The following is a 23,221-nucleotide window of genomic DNA, read 5'->3' as shown; positions in this document are numbered from 1 at the left end:
GTCCCAGGTGGCAAAGCCAGTGAACGGTGACATCAGGCTTCACACCCAGGTCTTCTGACTCAAGAGGTCAACTCTGACCTGCTAGGCTGTGTTTTCTCAAGGGTTTGCAAAATATCTCTAATCATGGGAATCAGGAGGGAAATGTATTTCACTGGTTATTTTAGGGTTTCCCACAATGCCGTCCATCACTGAAAGTAGCTATCATGCCAAGAGAAGCCCCAAAGTGACTAATACAGACCTGGCCTCGGTGGCACAGCCGTACCGTGGCCTGTGGGTGGTGCGGGCCTCTGCAGATGAACTCAGGTTACCAATATGAAGACAGAACGATTCTATCTCCCTGATGAGCCTTCGGGATTTAAGAGGAGTCATCAGTGAAAGCCACTCCGTGTAACCCACGCGTGAATTCTGACAAAAGCAGCTCAAACCACTTGGAGGAAAAAAGCCACATTCAAAGGGTTTCATATCAGTAAGAAGCACAGTGGCCACCACACGGCAGAGGGATTCCCCTTCATGCTTCCTCATTCCCCCAGCAGGTGGTTCTTGAGTGACGCCTGCCTGCATGCGAGGCTCAGGGTCCCCCCGCCACGGGGCCTGGCGCAGCCCCCAGTGAGCGCCTCTCTGATGGGGAGACGCTGCTGCTAAAGGAAGCAGCAGCTCAGCGGAGAAGTGTGACAGGAGGAGTGGGGACATGGACTGCACGTCTCAGGCTCTGGGTGGGAGCTGCACAGGCCTGAGGCCTCCCAGGAGGGAGAGCCAGCCCCGTGAGGGTGGAGGGGACTGGGTGTCCCTGAGGAGGCCCAGACCCCGACAACCGATGTGCCTCATCTCCTGAGGCCTCCAGCCACTGCTGTCTTCACCCTACAGCTGAGGAATTGAAGCTGCAAGCCAGGGAAGGAGCATGTCCCAGAGCCCCTGTGTGGCAGGGCAGGCCCTGGAGAGAGCAACCACCCATCGTGAACACGGCATGGGCGAAGAAAGGAAGCCTGATGGTGTCTGGGAAGTCCTTTTAGGGGGCAACACTCAATAACCCAAGTTTTATAAAGCTGGGTACAAAATTAGCTTTGTCAACAGCTAAATGGAATTAGCTATTAGTTACTACTAGTTAGTTATAAACAGAATTTTAGTTATTACTATATAATAGACGGTGTAGGTTACATGCACCAAAAAAGGGACAACAGTCCTCCAAATGGAGTCACTTGTGCTGAGCCCCGCATCAGCAAACCAACACTTAGGACCCAACCTACCCGCAGTTTCAGCCTCTCCCGGGACTGTGACCTTAGCTGGTCAGTCTGGAATGACCTGGTCAGCACCAGGGAGGTGACCTGCCAGAAGGATCCTGCCGTCCTCCACACGGAGGAGGAGTTGCCAGAAACAAGCCCTTCCTGTTCCTGCTCCTCCTGCCCAGACAAGACTTGCATTTCGTCCAGCCCGGGGCGGGGGCGGGGGGGGGACTCCCTTCTGCTTCTAGAGGGGACGCTGCCCGTTCATGGATCATCGGATGAAGCCAGTCAGGTCTTCACATGTACTCAGTTGGGTTTGGGTCTGTCACAGACGTGATGCTCTTACCTGCTACGCTTTCCTATGTGACATCATTTTAAGAAGCCAGTTAGAGAGGACAGGGTACGGCCTGCCAGGCTGCAAGGCAAGGCTCCCACTCCGTCCTCCACTTGGTGCGATCATGAACCGCCATGTTCTATTTAGGGAAAGTTGGGAAAATGTTTAGGGAAGAACGGATACACTAAAATAGTAACACTGTTCACACACACACACATTAATTCCAAGCAAAAAAGGTCTATTAGGCCAAGAGGAATCCAAAAGCCAAATTTTCCGTTAAGGAGAGGGATGGTAGGCGGTGGGTTTTCCTTCACAAATGGCCCACAGCAGCGGAAGCCAGAGGTCTGAGCCACAGAGGGGAATATGCCACGTGGTTAAATTGTTCCTGTTCCCACCCCCCTCACCCCCCGGAGCCTGAGGGGGACCCACATGCCCTGGACCAAGGGCCTGGAGAGGGTGGAGGGGAGGAGAGTGTTGGGACAGCACCCATTTTCCATCCCGCCCCGGGAGAGGATGGAGAGGTGGAGGCTGCGCACCACTTTCTGGAGAACAAGTGTCTGGGCCCCAGCACGGCCTCGAGATCTATTTTGAGGAGTTCAGCTGTGAAGTGCAAGAGCAGCGTGCCTTTGAGGAGATGTGAGGACGACTGTAATCCTACAGACGTGTGCTGTCGCTGGGCTTCCTGTTGTCTCACACCAGCTCCCTTCAGATCTGGGGGGCTCCCTAGGGCGGGGGGGCTCTGGGGTCCTGATGGGTTGCCACACCCCCCAGTAAGGCTGAAGCTTCCCTCCCCCCTCCTCCCGCAGCACACCTGGGATTTCGAGGGAGGGGGTGCTGCGGACAGGTGCCCTGGAGAGGCCTCTGCTCTCAGTGGACAACGTGGCCGCGTGGGCTCCCTGCCCGTTTGGGGGCCTCGAGCAGGACAGAAGCATCATTGTGAGCCTGGCCACTTACTGTCCTGAGACTTCTCCCAGCAGGTGGGCCCCCCTGGAAATGCCAGCCTCGGGGTTGGGGGAGAATGGCGGACTCAGGGGGAAGCGCCTGGCTCTGTGTCCAGACAGGTCCCAGCAGCCTTCCCCATCCTCAGTCTCCCCAGCATGAGGCCAGCAGCCAGAGTGAGGACGTGACCCCTGCTGGTCGGAAGGTCACCCCTGGGGCCCCTGACCTGTGGACAGAGCCGTCAAATTTGTGGCTGATGTCCCAGCCTCCTGGTCTGCAGGTGCTCCTGGAACCTTCCGTCCAGCCCTCCAGGGCACGGTGCACCTGCTGACTTCCAGGATCCTGGGAGACCACAGGGTGTGGGAGGGTGTGGGGGGGCAGGGAGGGCTGCGGGTGCCCCCCGTCCCCACGGAGCAGGGGCGCCCACAGAGCTGAGGGGCCACGGTGTGAGCAGCGTAGGGTGGGCAAAGGGAAGACATGCTCCTCCACGGGGTCTTCTCATCCCCAGCAGCATCTGCCCACATCTGGAACACTTCGGTTGTCACTTCCTGGTGGACGCCAGGGAGGCTGCTCAATGTCCCACGAGGCACCGGATGCCCCCTCCCGCCCGCATCAGAGAGTGGTCCCCCTGAATGTCTGCGGTGCCAAGGCTGGGAGTCCCTGACACACAAGACAAGGAACGGGAAGGACCCGAGAAACCAAGACGAGAGGGGACGGCCGCGCGACCACCACTTCGCTGCGACGCACGTGGCACGGGTGACAGACACCCAGGTCATTTAGTGGCTTCTGAGAAGATAAACCCTCCAGGATGAGGCCCGGGTGGGGTGGCCCACCGCCTCCAGCAGGAGGACCGCAGGCCCCGGGGGCAGGCTGCCTGACAACGAAGCAGCTGCAAATGTCTGCTGCTGTCTTACATCTATCTTTTTTTTAAGTTTAAAAATATTTTAAAAGATGTTATTTATTTATTTGAGAGACAGCACAAACAGGGGGACGTGCAGAGGGAGAGGGAGAAGCAGGCTCTGCACCAAGCAGGGAGCCCGATGCAGGACTCGATCCCAGGACCCAGGATCGCGACCTGAGCCCAAGTCAGATGCTTCATGACTGAGCCACCAGGTGCCCTTTACTCTTGATTCTTAACTTCAAGGCCAAGAAGCAAAAGTGCCAATGAAAACCGCGGGCCGGGATCCCTGGGTGGCGCAGTGGTTTAGCGCCTGCCTTTGGCCCAGGGCGCGATCCTGGAGACCCGGGATCGAATCCCACGTCGGGCTCCCAGTGCATGGAGCCTGCTTCTCCCTCTGCCTGAGTCTCTGCCTCTCTCTCTCTCTCTCTCTCTGTGTGACTATCATAAATAAATAAATAAATAAATAAATAAATAAATAACCTGTACACGTGCTGAGACCCTGCGGAGCTCTGTGGCCCTGAAGGTGCACGAGGAGCTGAAGTGGCAGCTGCCCGGGCTCCCACTTGGCGGCCACCTAAGCTATCCCAGGGCCCTGGCCCTGCACACGGGCACTGTCCTTCCCAGGGGTTCTTCCGACAGCCCGCTCTCTCTCTGCTCAGCTGCCCTGTAGGAGCGAGACCCGCACCTGCCCCTGGAGATGTGGCTCTGGGCACATCCTGACAGTCACATGGTGCTGCTGTCTCTCTCTGGAGGTGGACACAGCCCCCCGAAGGCTGAAGACCCTGGGTTCAGGCGGCGCCCACGTGGACCAGGCTGCCGGTCTGCATCTCCCTGGCACCACTCACGACCACACAGCCCCCGGGAGCATTGCCCCCTTCCCACAGACAGAGGAAAGGAGGCTCGTTACAGTAAGCTCCTGGGGTCACCCAGGACGGCTGGGGGTGCTCTCCCCCAGGCCTGCACGTGTTCCCAGGCTGGACTCGGCTCTGGCAGCAGTCGGCCAGCCCCCACCCTGGGCTCTCCTCCTCTGTGCCTGGTCCAGCCCGGCATCGGGCTCTGTGCTCAGCCAGGAGTCTGCTTGAGGATTCTCTCTCTCCCTCTCCTCTGCCCTCCTCCTGCTCATGCTGCCTCTCTCTCTCTCTCTAAGTAAATAAATACATAAAATCTTTTTTTTAAAGATTTATTTTTATTTATTTATGATAGACACAGAGAGAGAAAGAGAGAGGCAGAGACACAGGCAGAGGGAGAAGCAGGCTCCATGCTGGGAGCCTGACGCGGGACTCGATCCCGGGACTCCAGGATCGCGCCCTGGGCCAAAGGCAGGCGTGAAACCGCTGAGCCATCCAGGGATCCCATAAATACATAAAATCTTTAAAAAAAATTTTAAGCTGCATTTCTCAGATGCACTAGCCATGGTTCAGGTGCTCAGCAGCCACACAGTATGTGGCAGGCAGAGAGAACACTGCCATCGCCGCAGAAAGTCCTCCTCAGCAGCACTGCCGCGGACGACTTGAAGATATATCTGGGATCATTTCAAGCAGTATCGTAGGGCATCCAGGATGGAGACATGTTAGCTGGTCAGTCAACATGGAAATGCCACCTCTCGGTCAATGTGGCCAACTCCCCATCCTCCCCTGTGCCCAAGGGATCTCATCATAAAAGAAGGCAAAAAATAAAAATTAAAGAAGTCAGGGACAATGGTTAAAAAAATAAAATGAAATAAGGACAAACTTATGAGATGGAGCTTAAAAGCAAAACAAAAACTTCAGATCCCCTGGTTCCTTTAGGTTTAAATATTATCACGACCACTGTGTGATTTTTCACGTACCCCCCCAGCCCAAGAAGTGGGTGGGAGCATCGCAATATAATCCTGCAGGGGAGCCGCTCAACGGCTCTGGCTCCTACGTACTTGCTGATCCGAGAGTTTACCCACTGCCAGGACCATATCACATTCTGCCTACCTAAACTCTCCAGGTATTTCATGTTTGCTTTATAGCTCACATCTTAGAGAACTTTCCAAACAAATAAATGAATTATCCTGGATGCCTGAAGCTATGAAAATTATATTTTTTCTACCTCCATTTGTTTGCTCAACCTAGTTTGATGTTTTATTCCACTCCCAGCAAAAGAATATCATAATGACCAGTTCCCTTTGTCTGGGCTGTATGGACATTAGAAATTATTCTGTCCTGGTATAAGTCTCAGATAAAATTTCTTTTTTTAAAAAAATATTTTATTTATTTATTTGAGAGAGAGAGAGAGAGAGAGAGAGAGCACAAGCAGAGGGAGGGGAAGAGGGAGAGGGAGAAGCAGGCTTCCCTGCAGGGCTAGATCCCAGAAGCCTGGAATCGTGACCTGAGCTGAAGGCAGACACTTAATCAACTGAGCCACCCAGGTGCCCTCTGATTAATTTTCAACATTCTTCTCAATCCCACCACCCTCTTAATCAGAAACAAAACTCTACCTATAGGCACCAAATTACAGAGGTTTGGTTTGTTAGCATTAAGCAATATTCTCTTCTAACACTGACACTGTCCAGGGCACTAGCCTTGCGGGGGATGTGGGTTCCCATCCAGGCTGTGTGCCTGTGCCCTGAGGAGGTAGTCGATGTACCTGCACTTAGCCAGCCTACTACACCCCCGGTGCTGTCCTGGTCACACCCTGCGGCACCTCCCCTCCTGGCTTTTGCACAAACTGTCCTCATGGTGTTTTAGTGCCTCGTCCTCAGACCGGAAAGGATGGCCAAGGATCACCACGCATCTGGGAGAGGCTTCAAGATGAACAATAGAGGCCGCCACAGACAAAGGACAAAAAGAAACAGCCCATAATGGGGGGACAGAAGAAGAGTTTTGGAGAAAACAACAAGTTAACATTCCTCAGAACGACAAGAAAAGGTGCCACATTTGTGAATCAGAGAGGATGCCATAAAAAGGAACAAAGAACAATAGCCAAAAAAAAAAAAAAAAACCCTCTTAGAAATTAAGTATAGAATGGATAGGTTTAGCATAAGGTATGGAAGATAAAGCTGAGTAATCTCCCGTAAGGTATCACCAGGAGAAGAAAATTAGAGATTGGGAATGAAAAGAAAGTTACTCCCAGCAAAGGAGCTGCTGTAAAAGAGAACAGAGGAAATGATGGTGGGGAGGGGGAAATTCAGAAAACTTCCCAGAACTTTGGGATACAAGTTTTCAGATCCAATGACTTCAATGAATGCTTAATAAACAGAAAAGAACCCACCCAGAGCACTAAAGATCAAGAGGGGGTCCTAAGAGCTTCTAGAGAGTAAAAACAGAGACTATACAAGATGCTGGAAATACACAATGCATCAAAATTCTCAGAGCAATCCCGGAGGCTGGAATCAAGTGGAAAGAAATGTCTTAAAATTGTGGTGGAAAATAGCTTTCAATTTTACTGTCTTGGTAACTGTGAATTTATTTTATTGAATAGACAACTGGGTCACATGGTTCAATATCCAAAGAGCATCGGGGCGCGTGGTGGCTCAGTCGGTTGGGCGTCCCACTCTTGATTTCTGCTCAGGTCGTGATCTCAGGGTCTTGGGATGGAGCCTGGTGCTCAGCAGGGGGTCTGCCTGAGATCGTCTCTCTCTCCTTCTCCCTCTGCCCCTCCCTCCCATGCATGATTGCTCATTCTCAAATAAATATTTTTTAAAAATATCCAAAAAGCATGAAAAGGGACACCTGACAAATCTGCTTCCACTCACATCCCACACTCCGCTTGTTCTCCCAGGGTTTCTTTGCACCAATGCAAACAAATCACCACCGTTCTCACAAAAGGGACAGCACGCTAGTTTTATTTTCTGCACATACGCTTCTTTCCAGCATAACAATACATGCTGGAAAGAATTTCAAAGAATACATAGAAATCTTTGTCGTTCTTTGGGAAATTATTTTTAACCTAGAACACTATCGTCAGCCAAACCATCAATCAAGCATGAGAGGGTAGGATAAAGACATTTTCAGATATGAAAACTCTTAGAAAAGGCATTCTTTCTCAGGAATCTACTGAAGGACGTGTTCCAGCAAAATGAGATCGCAATCCAAGGAAGAGGACAACACAGAATCTGGCGAAGAGGGACCCAGCAGCAACAGAAAAGCGGCAAGGGGAACTGTCAGGATGGTGGCACAGGGAATGGCAAGTCCTGGGAGTGCCCAGAGAGCCTGGGTCTCGAGGACAGGCGCCTCCAGGGTCCACATCCAGGAGGGGATGAAGGGGAAATGGTAGCTTGTCTGGTTTGTCGACTCACACAGGAAATAGTGCCCTGAGGGGTCCTGTTGAAGTTTTTGAAGAACTAGATGTGACCGACCTGGAGACAGAAGAGCAATTAAAAAAAAAAAAATACAAGTCATGAAGTCCAGAAAAGGCAGAAAACCACCCAAGGGCAGGACCTCAGAGCATGCCGCCTGGCTCCGCAGGCACACCACGTGTGACATCACCATCACCACCAGCCTTTATTAGGCTCCCGTCCTCGTGCTGAGGTCTTTTCACGAAATAGCTCGTTGATTCTCATAAACACCCATGGGAGGTGCACTCAGAACTTTCCCGTCTGAGCTACGGGACAACTGAGGCACCATGCAATGAAGCAACTTGCCCTAGGTCATGGAGCCACCCACGAGGACCAGGATTTGGATTCAGGAATCTGACCCTATGAGCACGTACTCTCTACCAGCCTGAGGTTCTACTACAACATAACTGTGGTGTGAAGATGAGGAGAGCAAGAAGCTGGGGGGAGGCCCGAGTGGGGCCCCATCCTCCCAGCCAGGAAGCCGGCGGGCAGTGGCCACCCTTGGATGGACGATCAATAGAGTGTGCACACAGGTTATTTATAAACACGGGGCCAATCGCCAGATCGTTCGGGGTCCTGTCAGGCCATTAAGAACCTGGCCTTTACGCAGTGATATGAGACGCCGTTGGAGAGTTTTAATTAGGGAGGCGACAGGAGCTGACATATTTTAAAGGCTCACCAGCTGCTGGGTGGAGAGTGGCCTGAGAATGTGGGACAAGGGTAAAGACATAGATTACCTTCGTTAAATAAACATTACATTTTAGAAGTTGAGAGAATGAAAAAATGCAGAGAGACAAAGGATGCAAGGACAGAAGGATGTTGACTCTCCCATGAAATGTGACACCCGATGGCCCGAGGTCGGCTGGGGACAACAGTCTCAGAGATGGGAAGCCAGTCGGCTCGATGGCAGGACTCGGCTGGTAGTCAGGCCTTGGATGGAGCCAAGGACTGGATCCAGGAAGAGGAAGCAGCCTGGATGCTGAACGGCCCCTTCCGGGTTACCTTGGGCAAGTCACCAGCCCCCCTGAGCCCGCTTCTCTATGTCAGACAGAGATACTCTAAAGTCTGCTGGTGGGACTTAAGGTAATGACGGGGGGAGCTTTTTGGGGGAGCATCTGGCACCCTGCAGGCCTCAGAAGCTACCTCAGTTTCCCCCTGCCCCCTTTCCAACCCTACACCCCGACCAGGCTCATGATTGACAGGCTCAACTGGAATCCAGGCCCTGACGTCGACCCGCCGTGCCACCTCTGTGTGTCACCCATGCACACGTCGCAGCTCTAACCACGAAACCGATGAACCATGAGGGTCACCCAGAAAGGGGGAGGGAGACAGCTGGCTCTCTGACAGAAATAGCTGTGGGGCGCGGCCCGCCAGCCACCGGCCACCGGCAGAGTTTCTGATCCCCTCCAACCAGAACCATCCTGTTGGGAATCGCGGCGACGGCCCAAGGTCCCAGGAGCAGCGTGTGCAGCTCCCCGATGGCCCAGACCTACTGAGAAAGACCCTCCCAGGACGCTTGTCTTGTCACATTCCCGACGCTGTCGATGGTACAGCAGGATGTGCGTGTCTGTCCTGGGAGGATGGGCCCAGGGAGGCCAGGGCCACTCCTGGGTGGCTGCTTCAGAACTGGGGCCGGGCGGCTCTCCTGCCTGCTGGGCCCACTCCCCTCACCGGCTCCCACTCCCCGGAAGAAGGGGGGGGTGCACAAGGGCCTGAGAACACCAGATGACACCACCGGCCACAGGCCTGCGGGCTCAGCTGCTGGCCCGCCTCAGCAAAGCAACGTCCCCTGGAACAAAGGCATTAGGGGGACGGTTCAAAGGAAGCAAAGTGGGCCGCAGCCGCAAGAGCAGGTCCGGGGAAAGGCTGGCGTCCGCGCCCTCCCACTGAGGGCAGGGCCCACACCCACAGGGCCCGGAGGGGGCCGGATCTGCTGAGAGCAGAGGAAGGTGAGGCGAGGCGCCCAGCTGAACCAGATTCCGGGGGCCGCCTGGAAAAGGACGTGTGTGCCCAACCCCCAGCTCGGCTCTCAGCACCTTGTGGCTCCAGGAGAAAGCAGACGGGTCCCTGAAGACGAGCTGGCCTAGGAAGACTAGCTGGGACACGTGGGGTGAGGGCCGCGGGCGCTGAGACGGGAGGGGTGGCAGGATGAGAATGTCCCATAATAATAGGACGACACAGAATGAAGCCTGCGGCCTTCCTAAGTTGGGGTCCCCAGAAGCAGAGCCTGAGGCAAGGATTTGTATGCGGGTCTGTATCAGGGAGCACAGCCGGCAAAAGAGGGGTGAGGCAGCGGCCGGGCAGGGGCAGGAGGCGGCCCCATCCCACAGGGAGCCGGGACTTGGAACAAGGGAGGGGATGTTTGGTATCCTCACACCGCTTGGCGACAGCTGCAGGCGGCCCGGCTGGGTGTCAGGCCCCTCCTCCACAGCAACTCCTGTGCACTGGGCACCCCGGTGGACAGGGGGCACCAGGAATCGGCCCCGCCACCAGGAGGGAGCCGGTGGGCGCCACCTGCGCGCAGAGGAGGTCCTGGGGACAGTCACAGGAATCCACCCCCGTGGACAGGGGGTGCCTCACTCCCCACCGCGCTTAAAGGGCCCGCAAGCTAGTTTCCAATGCAGCTCGCATGTCATCATTATTATTATTTTTTAAATACTATCGCCAGGGGATCCCTGGGTGGCTCAGCGGTTTAGCGCCTGCCTTTGGCCCAGGGCGTGATCCTGGGGTCCAGGGATCGAGTCCCACGTCGGGCTCCCGGCATGGAGCCTGCTTCTCCCTCCTCCTGAGTCTCTGCCTCTCTCTCTCTCTCTATGTCTATCATAAATAAATAAATAAATCTTTAAAAATAAATAAATACTGTCACCACTTTCCATTTGAGAGGGATACCCTGAGTGGGCCCAGGCACAGGGAGCGCAGAATCGCCCCCCTCGGCGGCACAGAGCTGGAGGGGAGCTTGGGATGCTACCAAAATCCTTGAGCGGAATGTTCAACACCGCAGGAGAAAAAAACAGATGTGCTTTGGAAGCCCTTTCCCCAGGGTGTGACAACCCCTGTTCACACCTCCAGCGGCGGAGCAGCTCCCAGCGCCCACAGGACCTTCCTCCTGACAACATCTTGCCCGAATCCCACCTCGGAAGCGAGCTACCTGGGCTCCTAAGGCATCTACGGTGTTCTCAAGTTCCAAGTACGCTTACCATACACCTGCCTAGGCTGCCCCACAACCGAGCTGCAGAAATAGGAACTGTCACCTTCCACGCGGCAGGCGCTGCTCCAGGCGGGTGCCCAGGGTTCCTGAGGCCTCCGCGGGGGCCGCTGAGCCCCCCAGCCCTGCCCGCTGGCTCTGCCTGCAGCCTGGTGACCCCGCTCCCCCCGCCCTCCCTGTAACCTCAGCCCAGAATGCTCCGTTTACTCTCTAGAGGGCATGTTCCCTGACGCATGTCCACTCACCCTCCTGTCACCCTCTAAAATGGTCCCCAGTGTTCATTCAGGTCCCCTCACCCCTGCAAATGCTTCAGAGGCAGCAGCCAACTTCCCCCATCTCCAGGACGGGCCTGGTTGGAGGGAGGACAGGGACTGGTGTGGGCCATTGATTGAGTCAACAGTCCTGGTCACAGTTTGGCTCGGGGGTAGCCAGGGAGCCGCGTGGAGATCTGTCGGGGAAGATACTTCCAGCTCTCAGGAGAGGGCCTGGGCCTGGGCTCGCGGGGAGCAGCGCGGGAGCAGGGCCGCCAGTCAGCCTGAAGGCGAGGCCACCCGAAGGGGACAGCGCAGCAGAGCCAGCTGCAAGGTGCTATGGAGAGAAGGGGCCATGGGTGGGGCTGCCCAGGAATCCGTGCTCCAGCCAAAGTATTTCCCCTGGTGGATACACATCGCCGCCAGTCCAGGTCAGCGTTTCTGTCACCGAGAATAACTCCAGATGCCACGTCCCCCAGGAAGCTGCCTCTCAGGGCCATTCCTAGGCCCCTCAATAAGCTGGAACTCTCTCACTTCCAAACTTTTCCGGGCACAATATCCACGCCCTTTTAATACCAGATCTCTTCCTATCTTCTACTGTTACTGATCTTCGGGGTCAGAACCCGTCCTGACCCAACTCTTCGTGGGCGGATCCTCTTCAGCTCCATCCCCGAATCCCAGTCCCCCCAGGACAGGTGTTTAGAGAGCAGGGCACGCATCCGCTGAGTCAATGAGCGAATAGGAATGGACTAAACTCAAGAAAATTTTGTTAATTTTTATAAGAACTCAAGAACTCGATGGTGAAAAGACACTTGCCATTTGAACAGCGATTCTAATTTTTACAGTCGGGAAATATCGTTCAATCGGTGGTGAAACATTACACGTTGCACCTGCAACATTATAGATACCTGCCACTCACACCTGAACCAAGCCAATCTGTGGTTGGTTTGATCAGGAGGGCAGGTGGGTGGGGCTTACACTCACCCTGTTAGTCACCGTATGTCTGATGGTCATTTTTCTTAATCTTGACTGAGCGCCAAGGGGGATTTGTTTCCCGCACTCTAGAGACATGAGAACAGACGCTGAGAGGGGCCGAGTGACTCACTCCCCCAGGATCGCATAGCTCTTCTGTGAGGTGTGTGCAGTTTCACAGCCCAGCACTGACTCCCCAGTCTGAACCTGTCACTGCCAACTGCATCTCCCTGGCTGGTGGGCAGGGACACGGGGTCCCAGTCCTCGGGACCTCGAGGATGTCAGCCCAGAGAGCATCCCTAGCCTTTCCTTCCAACCCACACCAGCAGATGCGAGGTAGACCTCGGGAGCTCTCGTACTGCTCATTCCTTTGTCCATAAGCACCGACGGAAAGACAGGGCCCAGGGATCATCAGTCACCTCTGGCCTTCTGAGGACACTTGTTTGGTTTCCAGTCAAACACATACCTGAGTGACTGTCCTCATAGGGGTGGGGATTACATTCAAGCTACCGCATTTAGCCAATGTCTTTATTTAGCCAAATGTACTTTAAGTCCTGGTACTTCTTTTGTGTAATAACGCAACGTGCCTAGGAGCACCTAGCACATGCCTGAGGCTGTGCGGAGCTCTGGGGACAGGCAAGTGAGTAAGGTATCTCCTGCTTGGGCATCACCTTCTACAGGGTGAACAAATACAGCTGAGGCGAGGTGGCCCCCACACCAGGTGTAAGGAGCCAAGTGGAGGCGGGGAGGGAGACTTGCCTGGGGTGATGGGGGCGGTCTCTGGGAGGACACCAATCTACAGTGGGTTTTCAGGGATGTATAAGAGTTTGCTTGGAAAGCCCTTTCCCTTTTCATACAGAGGAGGACCAAAGTCTTTACCCATTTCAATATTCAACACATACGGATTGAGGGCCGGATGTCCATAAAAGCAAAATCAAGCATCACCACGAAAAGCAGGAGGGACGGGTTATAGAGTGGACTTCGGCAAGCAGCCGAGGGAGGCAACCAGAGCCCACAGCCTGAATGGTCTGGAAGTTATTCCATGTGCCAACAGCCATACTCAGACTAGGGCCACGTCCTGCGGGGATTGGAAGGAAGCGCAAGAGGAGGGATGAGGCGCATCTGCTTATACAGTCTGCGCGGTGGGCGCACTGGGACCTGGGGAGGTGCAAAAGGGCCTGCGAGCAAACTCAAGGACTGGGCTCCGCTTCCCCTGCGCCAACCCGAGGGGCGACTGTCCCAGACTGTCCCACGTCACCGTCACCGGCTGTTTCACCAGAAGGCGGGGGCCTGGGGGGAGGCACCTGCACAGACGCGCACGCGGCGCTCCTTTAAGGTGCGACCATGAGTTCAATGGGAGCCTTTCAGACGCGGCCCAGGAAGCTCCGGGGGGGGGGGGGGGGGGGGGGGAAGCGTCTCAGCGGCAGAGGGAGGCTTGGCGGCCACCCCGCAGCTCAGCCCGCAGCTGCACCTGCGTGACCGTCGGTGACCCGCGGGCAGGACGCAACCAGGCCGTGTGGGCAGCGAGCGCCATGTGGCCTGGGGCGGCCCCGGCCTCCTCCCTCCCCCTGCGGCTCGGCTGCCACCTCCCCGGGCGACAGAGCGGGCGCTCGCCCCCCGCCCCCGCGCCCCGCCCCCTGCACCCCGCCCCCCGCCCCCCTGCACCCCCCGCCCCCCCGGAGGACGGCGGCCCCGGGAGCCCTGGCCAGGCCTGTCCCCGCGGCCCGAGGACCCGTGCCCGCCCGCCGACCTCCCGCCCGGACCGCGCCGCCCGACAGACCGACGGACCGACCGACCGACCGACCGACCCCCCGCCGGGCGCCCACCTCGCGCGCGATCTGGTTCAGCGCGTCGTCCTCCGCCGTCAGCCGCTCCCGGGTGGGGGGCCGCCTGCGCCCCGAGCCCTGCGAGCCCATGTCCATCCGCGCCCCGGGCCGCCGCGCCCGCCGCGCCCGCCCCCCTCGGGCCGCCCGGCCGCTCCGCCCCTCGCTCCGCCGCGGCGTCATGGCGTCAGCGGGCCCGTGGCTCGGCGGAGGGGGGGACCCGGCGGGGGGGCTCGGCGGAGGGGCGGGGAGGGGGAGACGGGGGGGGGGGCTCGGCGGAGGGGGGGACCCGGGGGGGGCTCGGCGGAGGGGCGGGGGGGAGACCCGGGGGGGCTCGGCGGAGGGGGGGACCGGGGGGGGGCTTGGCGGAGGGGGGGACCCGGGGGTCTCGGAGGAGGGGGGGGCTCGGCGGAGGGGCGGGGGGGGGTCCCGGGGGGGCTCGGCGGAGGGGCGGGAGGCTGGGGGAAGGGGACACCCTGGGGGGGGCGGGGGGGGTCCGGAGCGAGTGGGGGGGCCGGGGTGGGGTGGCCAGGGACACCCTGCGGGGGAGGGGGGACGGGGACACCCTGGGGGAGGCGAAGGGGCGGGGGAAGGGGGACGGGGACTCGGAGGAAGGGGCGGGGGTGGGGCTTTGCACGGGGGTGGGGACGGGGACACCCTGGGGGGAGGCGAGGGGCAGGGTCGCGGGGACACCCTGGAGCGGGGCGGGGGGGATGCGGAGGCTGGAGAGCCAGGACAGGGCAGAGGGGGGCGAGGAGCCAGGACACGGGGAGCGGAGGAGACTCCTGGGTGCGCGGGACCTTCAGGGACTCCAGGAGACGGGGACAAGGGCGCGGGGACGGGACTCCCCTCCAGGAGGGGACTAAGGACCCGGCACCGGACCGCAGGGACGCCAGGGGCCGTGAGGGGGGGCGCGGGGATGCCAAACGTGGAGACAGGAGACAGCGGGAGGCTTTTGACTGCTTGGGGTCGATGGCTCAAGGACAGGGGGGCGATGGGGGCTTCCGCGCACAGGGGGAAGAGGGGAGCCTGGGAGCGGGGAGGGACACTTCAGGGGGGGCACTGCAGGGGGGCCTCCGGCGGGTCGTGGACCACCCACTCGCTCAGGGGCAGTGGCTCTGGGTGGAGCTGGGGCCTCTGCTGGGGCGCCTGGAAGGCCGGGGGAATGGGGTTGCAGAGAACGGTTTGGAGGAGTGAGTGCAAGGATGGGGCTCCGGTGGGTGCCCCCCAGGAGTTAGAGTCAGGCAGTGGCAGGTGGGGTCAGAGGCAGGCTCAGATCCAGCCCAGGGGTCGGAGCCAGCTCGCAGCTGCGGGTCTGTGACCTCGGGCAGCCTCCTGGGCTTCCCAGCTGGGCTCCTTCAGAATCCTTGTCCTCCTGGTGGTGATGCGTGGGGTTCCTTCTTCACTGGGGTCCTCTGTGACTCACCACCTCACTCCTGTCTCCAGTTGCTGTAAAAGGAATGAATTTACCGGAGCCCTACCTTCCCCGCTCTAAAAGTGGATTTTAAAATCAACTGGAGAAGCACAGAAGGTTTACAAAGCGTTGCCTTCGCACCCCGGTAATGATGCCGGTAACCGCAAGCTGTCAGGACTGAAATAGGAAAGAGGGAAGGTGCTCACCCAAAAGTTACAGGGATGTTTGCATGTTTGGGGTGTGGGATCTTTAATGGGACAGGGGAAGAATGGGAGGCAGAGGGCCATGCTGAAGTCACTCGTGTCCCTCCTCCCCCACCAGAGCCCCACAGATAAGTACAGTTGACATTTTGGTATATTTCTCTTTTTTTAAGATTTTATTTATTTAGGAGAGACAGAGAGGCAGAGACACAGGCAGAGGGCGAAGCAGGCTCCCTGCGGGCAATCTGACGTGGGACTTAACCCCAGGACTCTGGGATCACGCCTTGAGCCAAAGGCAGACGCTCAACCGCTGAGCCACCCAGGTGTCCCCGTTTTGGTATATCTCTAACCAAGTGATGGTGACCAGGTTGGCTTGGGTTCTTGGGAAGTCCCTTGGAAGCTGGATGGAGCAAGGAACAGAAGAGGGACCCTGCAGGAGCAGGGAAAGTGGATGAGGTTTTATCGCTGGGGAGAGCCAGCAAGAGAAGACACAGGAAGGAGGGGAGAGGGGCAGATCTAGGTGCTCAGGACACCTGAGCGGACTTCAGTGCAGTGGGTGGACAAGGCAGAAACGGCAGGTGCTATGGGCTGTGACCCTGTTCGTTGCCATGTCCCTGGAGCTTGCACACGCCTGACACATCGTAGGCTCTGAGACACAATGTCTGCTGATTGAATCCCCTGTGCCGTATGACACCATCTGCGACCCCATGCTCCTTGGATGGGGCAACCCTGGTTGGAAGAAACATCTGGTCTGCCCATAGCCTTACAGGAAGTGGGTCACCACTCCTGGAGCCCGGGATGCGTGGTGGTCACTCTGTGTCTTCGCTCAGGCTGGTTCTCATTCGCGTCACTTCACTTACACCCACTACCTGGCAGGTGCTGCGCTGGAGGCTGGGGCGTGATGTAAGAGGACACACACCCCGGCCGCTGCTCTCTCGGGGCTCCTGAGGTAGTTGGAACTTCCCAAGTCCCATTGAAGCCTCCCACGTCTCCTTTCTAGAGGAAGCCTTCCCAGCTCCCCAAGGCTGCCTCTACTTCCCTCATCGTTCTTCATCAGAACCTTGAGCCACCTTTTATTTCAGCGCTTAGATTCTTCCTTGGTGGTCTGCTGACATGAGGAGGGCAGGGACAGGCCATGCCTCACTCACCTCACTCACCTTTCTATCCCTGGGGATTGGGAGGTACCTCTGCTTCATCATACTGGGAACGTACGGCTGAACTTGGGGAACTGAGTCCAGGCCCCGACACTGTCCCCAGTGGCTTTTGTCCAGAGACAGAGGACTCACTCCCTGGGACCGGCCAGAACGGTTTCTAAACAGTCCCAGTCCCTAGTCAGTATTCTCAGACACTGGGCTGAATTTCGTCCCCCCATCTCTCCTCGTCATCCCCCCCCCCCCACTACTGCGAAGGAGCCACCTTTTGGGAATCATCAGAACCAGTGTTGCTGACCCTCAGTCCTATGAGCTCATGACCTCCCAGACCATCGTCCACGTGCTTTTCCTCCCCTCTGGCCGAGTGCTCTCCGAGCAGCTGCTTGTCACTTTAGAATCAGGGTTCCCCTTTGTGTGGAAATGCTAATGCCTGATTTATCGGACGGGGGACTAGGGCCCTCCATGTAAAGAGGTATTTCAGGGCCGGCGTGACACCCAGGCAATCAATAAATGCTTTGTTCAATAATGAAGCTTCAATATTGATCCAAATAAACCATTCAATCCCTTCAGATCCTGCCCCAAAGACCCGGATCTGGAGTGAATGGTGGGCAGCAGCTCCTGCTGGCCGGGGCCGGGGCAGGGACATTGGGCGGCTCTGTGGTCCCCCCTGTTCTCGTGGTGGCCCTGGGAGGGAGATAGGAAGCTACGAGATCTCATCCAGTCCGGCTGAGCCCCAGGCTCACCAAGAAGCTGAGGCTTTCTCAGCCCCGGACCCTCGGCCTCTCCTGCATGGTAAACGGGGAATGTACTTCCACCTAGAAGATTTCTCCGTGGTGTGTCACCACGGCCACAGGACGCCTTCTTACGCCAGACGCTTACACTGCCCATGAGGAGTGATTTCAGGGCAGGAGGTGGAGAGCATACCTGTCCAGGCCAAGAGAAGAGTATGTTCACCTCCAAGCCTGGTGCAGAGGCCCTTCATGAAGAGACAGGGGCCACCTCCATGACAATGTGGCTGTAGCCAGGGCAACCTCGGTGAGGGGTACCCCGCAGTGGAGCCCACGTGGAATTTCCACCCTCCGCCCAGTGTTTCCTTTGTTTGGGACCTCATTAGGCAAGCCCGTGGGCTGGCTGGAGGAAGAAGTTAATGAGCGCCTCTGGGGGTGCCATCCAGCTTGCGGCTCTCCGTGGGAGGTCACGTGGGCTGAGAGGTGACTCACTCGGGTCCATTGAGCAAGGCTTGCCTGCCATTCTGCCCCAGATTTCTTTTACTTGTATTCTGGCCTTGCTCTTCCGAGGAACGTGGGTTGGCAGGGCCCCACCTGGAGTACAGCTAGAAGGCTGGGGCGACTTATAGCCCCTTGCGGGGATGGCTTGAAAGACCGTGGGCAGAACGTGGAGCCAAATCATGCTGGGAACAGGCTGGCTGAGGTCAGAATCTCCACCTCCCGTGCTTGGGAGGCGACTGGCGAGTGTCCAGGGGCCAGCTGGCCGTTGTCTGTTCCCTCCTTAGCAGCTTGTACACAGCGTATCCGGAGTAGAACATTGGACTGATACCCCCCTTCCAGCCCAATTTTACCATTTCCAGTTACTTGTTCCTGTCTCTCGGGGTTGAAACATTAGAATCATCTTGGGACTCTTATTTCTCCCCTCAGCTCAGATTTAATCTTTCCTTCATCTCTATCTGATTGTTTTTGTCCCCCTTCTGCCTCTCTGCTGACACTCCATGGTCTGTACCAGGCTCGCCGTATCACACCTGTGGATGACTGGTTGTGAATCATTTCTTGGACTTGGGGGTCTCCAGGGTGGCGTGCACGAGACAATCCACTGGGTACAGGGAGAGCTGTATACTAGAACTTCTATAAATATGTATTTTATTTTATTTTTTTTATTTATTATTTTTTTTAATTTTTATTTATTTATGATAGTCACACACACACACACACAGAGAGAGAGGCAGAGACACAGGCAGAGGGAGAAGCAGGCTCCATGCACCGGGAGCCCGATGTGGGATTCGATCCCGGGTCTCCAGGATCGCGCCCTGGGCCAAAGGCAGGCGCTAAACCGCTGCGCCACCCAGGGATCCCCTAAATATGTATTTTAAACTAAAAATAAACATGTTCCATGTCAAATATTAACTTGATATTATGACCCCATAATTTGACATGAGCCCCTTTACATATTAATATTTGATACATAACTTCAAGTGGCCACATGTCATGTCACAATGAGACACAGGTATTCCCAGGTGCTGGCACTGTCATTCTCTCTCAGGCGATCATTTTCAGAGTATTTTAATCTATTTGAATTAGCAAGGCTAAATGGATTTATGGATTACACAAGCTAGTTTTTAGCCAAAACTCGAAGAGTAAACCAATGGCTTCAAACGATTTCAAAGAGTCTTAAAAAAATTAATTCTCCCAAATCACAAATAGGAAAATGAGAAACATGTTTCTTTGTTCAAGTAGAAGCTGTTCATTGACCTCAATATAAGGTTATTAGACTCGATGAGAACAGTTAGTGATTATCAGAAATTATAAAACCTAAAAAAAAAAGAAACTATGAAACTTGATTTTACACTTCCTATCATTAATGATTAGTTTCATGTTAAGTGGATATTTTTCCTTGATTTATTAATTACTGGTAATAGATTATGAAGATAATTTATCCATAAATAAATATACAAATATTTATGGGGGAATTTAAAAATTTTTAGTGATTGAGTTCATGGTAATAAAAAAGTCTGGGTTCTAAACCAGTAAGTCTTAAATTTGGGGGGATTGTGAACTCCTTTGAGAATGTGATGAAAGCTGGATTCTTCTCCCCCTCACCACAAAAAGGCATGTGAATAGGAAATTTGAATACAGTTTTAAAGGATGATATTTTGAAGTTGTCCTGAGCCATCTCACTCCCATTCTATATTGTCCCAATTCAAGCCATTCTACTTATTAGGCAGACTCATCCTCCCAAATATCCTTTTTCCATGGTGCACGCATAGCTCCCTAGTGGCTCTGGCGGCAGGTCTGGAGAGTCCCAGTGGGTGTGAAATGTGTCACTGGTAAAGTATGCTGAAGCCTGGGAAAGTATTTGCTCTAAGTGATAGTACCATAGTAATAACCTCACCGAGTGCTCCCCAGTGGCAGGAATTTTGCACAAAAGAGACACTTTGGTAGGAGGACATCACACTTAGGTTAATTATGTGCCACGTGTGTCTCTGGGGAGAAAGTTGAGGGTGGCTGTCCTCCTGCACAGTGTCACCTCCTTAGCTAGCCCCTCGGAGCAGCTCTGCCTAAGCAGCATTCCCGGGACCTGGGACTACGGTTGCCTTTTCATACCCCAGAGAGCCTTGGTCAGGGTCATGGACTCATGGGGGCATAGAAAATGTTTGTGGCTTGATGGTGTAAAAAGCCCTTTCATAAGGTGCCATATGGAAGAGGATGTGAAGACCAATTTCCTCTTTTACTTGTGGAGGAGAAATGCTGCTAATACTTATTGACAAGCAATGGAATAAATTTTCTCCTACCGTGGGATTTATTAACTCTACTTCAGGTGGTTTTAAAAATAGGTGCCAGAGGACTTTTAGATTCTAGCAATGGAGATGAAGCTTATATCAAACTAATCATCCTACTGACAACAATTACAAAACTCAAAATATTAAAAATGGCCATTTTCAGGCACTGGAGGGTGATCAAAGCAGATAGAAACTGGAGTGGTTAAAACCTGTGCAGTGAGGGAGGTAAAAGAAGGGACAACACTCCCCCAAAGGACATTCTCAGGCTTTAGGGTACCCTGGGGATAGAACTGAAGACCGGTTGGACTGAGGTGCTAGATGTTAGGGATTGAGGCTACAAGCACAGCTTGGAATTTAGGGAGGAAGTCCCAGAGAAGGGGGCTGCATAGAGGAATGAGCTTCAGGATCTGCGTACTAACTTATTCAGAACCCATGGCTGAGTCTTGAGGTAGGTGTGTGAGGTGAGACGCCAAGGCACCCAGAAGAAAGCAATAAGTGAGTTGAACAGGGGTTCCAGCAGCTGCCTGGTGCTGGGGAGATGAAGTAGGAATTCTAGTCCTACCAAATTAGAGGGACATGGCACACACTTGTGAGCCTTTCACTGAAACTCCAGAAGGACTAAGACCACATTCAAGGACTAAGGGTTATGACAGGAAAATCAAAATAGACATCCTGGAGCAAAGCCTCAAACTGAGTCTCAGCAAATCAAGGTGACATGGGCTCAAGGTAATTGCCTGCTAGAACCAAAGTCAGCACTCTTCAAAAGAAAATAATAGAATCTAGAGTCGCTGGCGGGTACTGCCCACTGTGTCCAGTGCAAATAAGGAATTCCTTGCAAGAACATGTAGCTCAAGAGGAAAACTCACCAGTCAGGAGAGACTCAGAGGTGACCCCGATGATGAGATTAGCAGATGACTAATATAAAAATAATAGAAAGATGGGTATAATGGATGAAGTGAGAGGGAATTTCAGGAAGGATTTGGGAATTCTAAAAATGAACCAAATAGAAATTGTAGAACTGGGAAATAAAATATTTGCAATTAAAAATTCATTGAATAGTATGAAGATAGGATAACATAGAAAAAAGGATACTGATATGGAGGAATGGAATAATGCAATAAAATTACCCAACTGAGGGTAAAAAAAAATGCATTAAAAAAAAAAAAAACCCTAAACAACTAAGTTCCAGGGATTCAGGCCACCACAGTGGTCAACTGACTTTTGACAAGGACACCAAGAAAATTTAATGGAGAAAAGAAAGTCTTTTTTTTAGTGAATGGGGCTGGAACAACTGGATACCCACAAGCAAAATACAGCTTGACCATCACCTCACAACACACACAATAATTAAGTCCCAGTAGATTTCAGGCCTAAATTTAAAAGCTAAAACTAAAAAATTTCTAGGAGAAAATGGAGGAGAGTATCCTTGAGACCTTGGGGTGGACAAACATTTCTTAGAGAGTGTACACTAATCATCAAGTACAAAATTGATATATTGGATTTCATCAAAATTAAACATTTCTGCTTATTTAAGAATTTGATTATGAACATGAAAGACAAGCCACAGTCTGGGAGAAAATATCCACAATGCATAGATGTGACAAAGCACTTCTCTCCAGAATATATAAAGATGTCCTACAAATCAAGAAGAAAAATATAGATAAATCCTTTAAGTAATGGGCGAGAACTGTGGAGACAGCATGGATATTTCTCAAAAAATTAAAAACAGAACTATCCTATCACTGAGGAGTGATACTACTGCCTATTTACCCCCCCCAAAAAAATTCAAAGGGATACATGCACCCTGTGTTTACTGCAGCATTATTTCTAATAGCCAAACTATGGAAACAGCCCAAGTGTCCTTAGACAGATGAATGGATAAAGAAGATGTGGTGCATACATACAATGGAATATTATTTAGCCATAAAAAAGAATGAAATCTTGCTGTTTGCAACAACGCGGATGGAGCTAGAGGGCATAATGCTAAGTGAAATCAGTCAGAGAAAGACAAATACTGTATGATTTCACTCCGATGTGGAATTTAAGAAAAAAAAAATGAGCAAAGGAAAAAAAAAGAGAGAGAGAGAACAAATTAAAAAAAAGACTCAACTATAAAGAACAAACTGATGGTTACCAGTGGGGGGATGGTGGGGGGATGGGAGAAAGAGGAGATGGGGATTAAAGAATACACTTATCACGAGGAAAAAATAAGGTGATTAAAATAAATAAATAAATGCATAAATAATGGGCAAGAGACTTGTAGACATGCGCAGACACCTCATATGAGAACATATGCAAATGACCAACCACTAAGTGGAGAGGTGCTCAGTGTCCTTATCAGCAAGGATATGCAAAGTAAAACCAAGTCATACCCCACTTCACACCCGTTGGAACGTCTACAGTGGAAAAGACTGGCAAGAGCAGGTGTGGGTGAGGACGCTGAGCACATGGCGCCCTCAGACTTTGTTGGGGGGAGCGTCAGTTGTGCAGCCACTTTGGAATGCTGCCCTTAGAAACATAACCTACCCTGCGATCCGGTCATGCAACTCCTCGGTGTTCCACCCGAGGGAAATGAAAACATGTCCACAAAAAGGCATGTACGAGAATATCCCCACTAGCCAAAAGCTGAAAACCAACCCAGGGCCCATCGCCACGTGAGTGGATAAAGCACGTTGCAGCGACGGACCACTGGGCCGTGGAGGCTAACAAGGCAGCGACGTAGAAGCATCTCTAAAACATCGCGTTGAGTGAAAGAGGCCAGACACAAAGCACTGACTGATTCGATGTCTATGAAATTCTAAAACAGGTGCCACCTGTGATATGGTGATAGAAGTCAGAACAGCGATTGCTGGCTGGGGGCGGGGAATGACTACAAAGTCGCACGAGCGAGCGAACTTTTGGAGTGACGGCAATGCTGTGCACCTGCAGCGAGGTGGTTGCTACATAGGGTGACCAACCGTCCAGGGAATAGGGGCTTCCCTACAGGTCAGACGTTGA

General features: G+C 54.0%; 1 protein-coding gene across 43 annotated transcripts in view; it reads right to left on the bottom strand.

Moving 5' to 3' along the window:
• The window catches only part of LRRFIP1 (LRR binding FLII interacting protein 1), a 139,288-nt gene extending 125,194 nt beyond the window's left edge, over positions 1 to 14,094 (bottom strand). For all 43 annotated transcript variants that reach the window (XM_077869405.1, XM_077869407.1, XM_077869406.1 and 40 more), the window contains exon 1: positions 13,952 to 14,094. In XM_077869405.1, coding sequence (XP_077725531.1) covers positions 13,952 to 14,047 — 96 coding nt within the window. In that variant the 5' untranslated portion in view covers positions 14,048 to 14,094. The remainder of the gene's footprint in view (positions 1 to 13,951) is intronic.
• Positions 14,095 to 23,221: the final 9,127 nt, after the last annotated feature.

Source organism: Canis aureus, chromosome 24, assembly GCF_053574225.1.
Source record: "Canis aureus isolate CA01 chromosome 24, VMU_Caureus_v.1.0, whole genome shotgun sequence".
Classification (NCBI taxonomy): Eukaryota; Metazoa; Chordata; class Mammalia; order Carnivora; family Canidae; genus Canis; species Canis aureus.
This window is presented reverse-complemented; position numbering and strand designations above follow the sequence as displayed.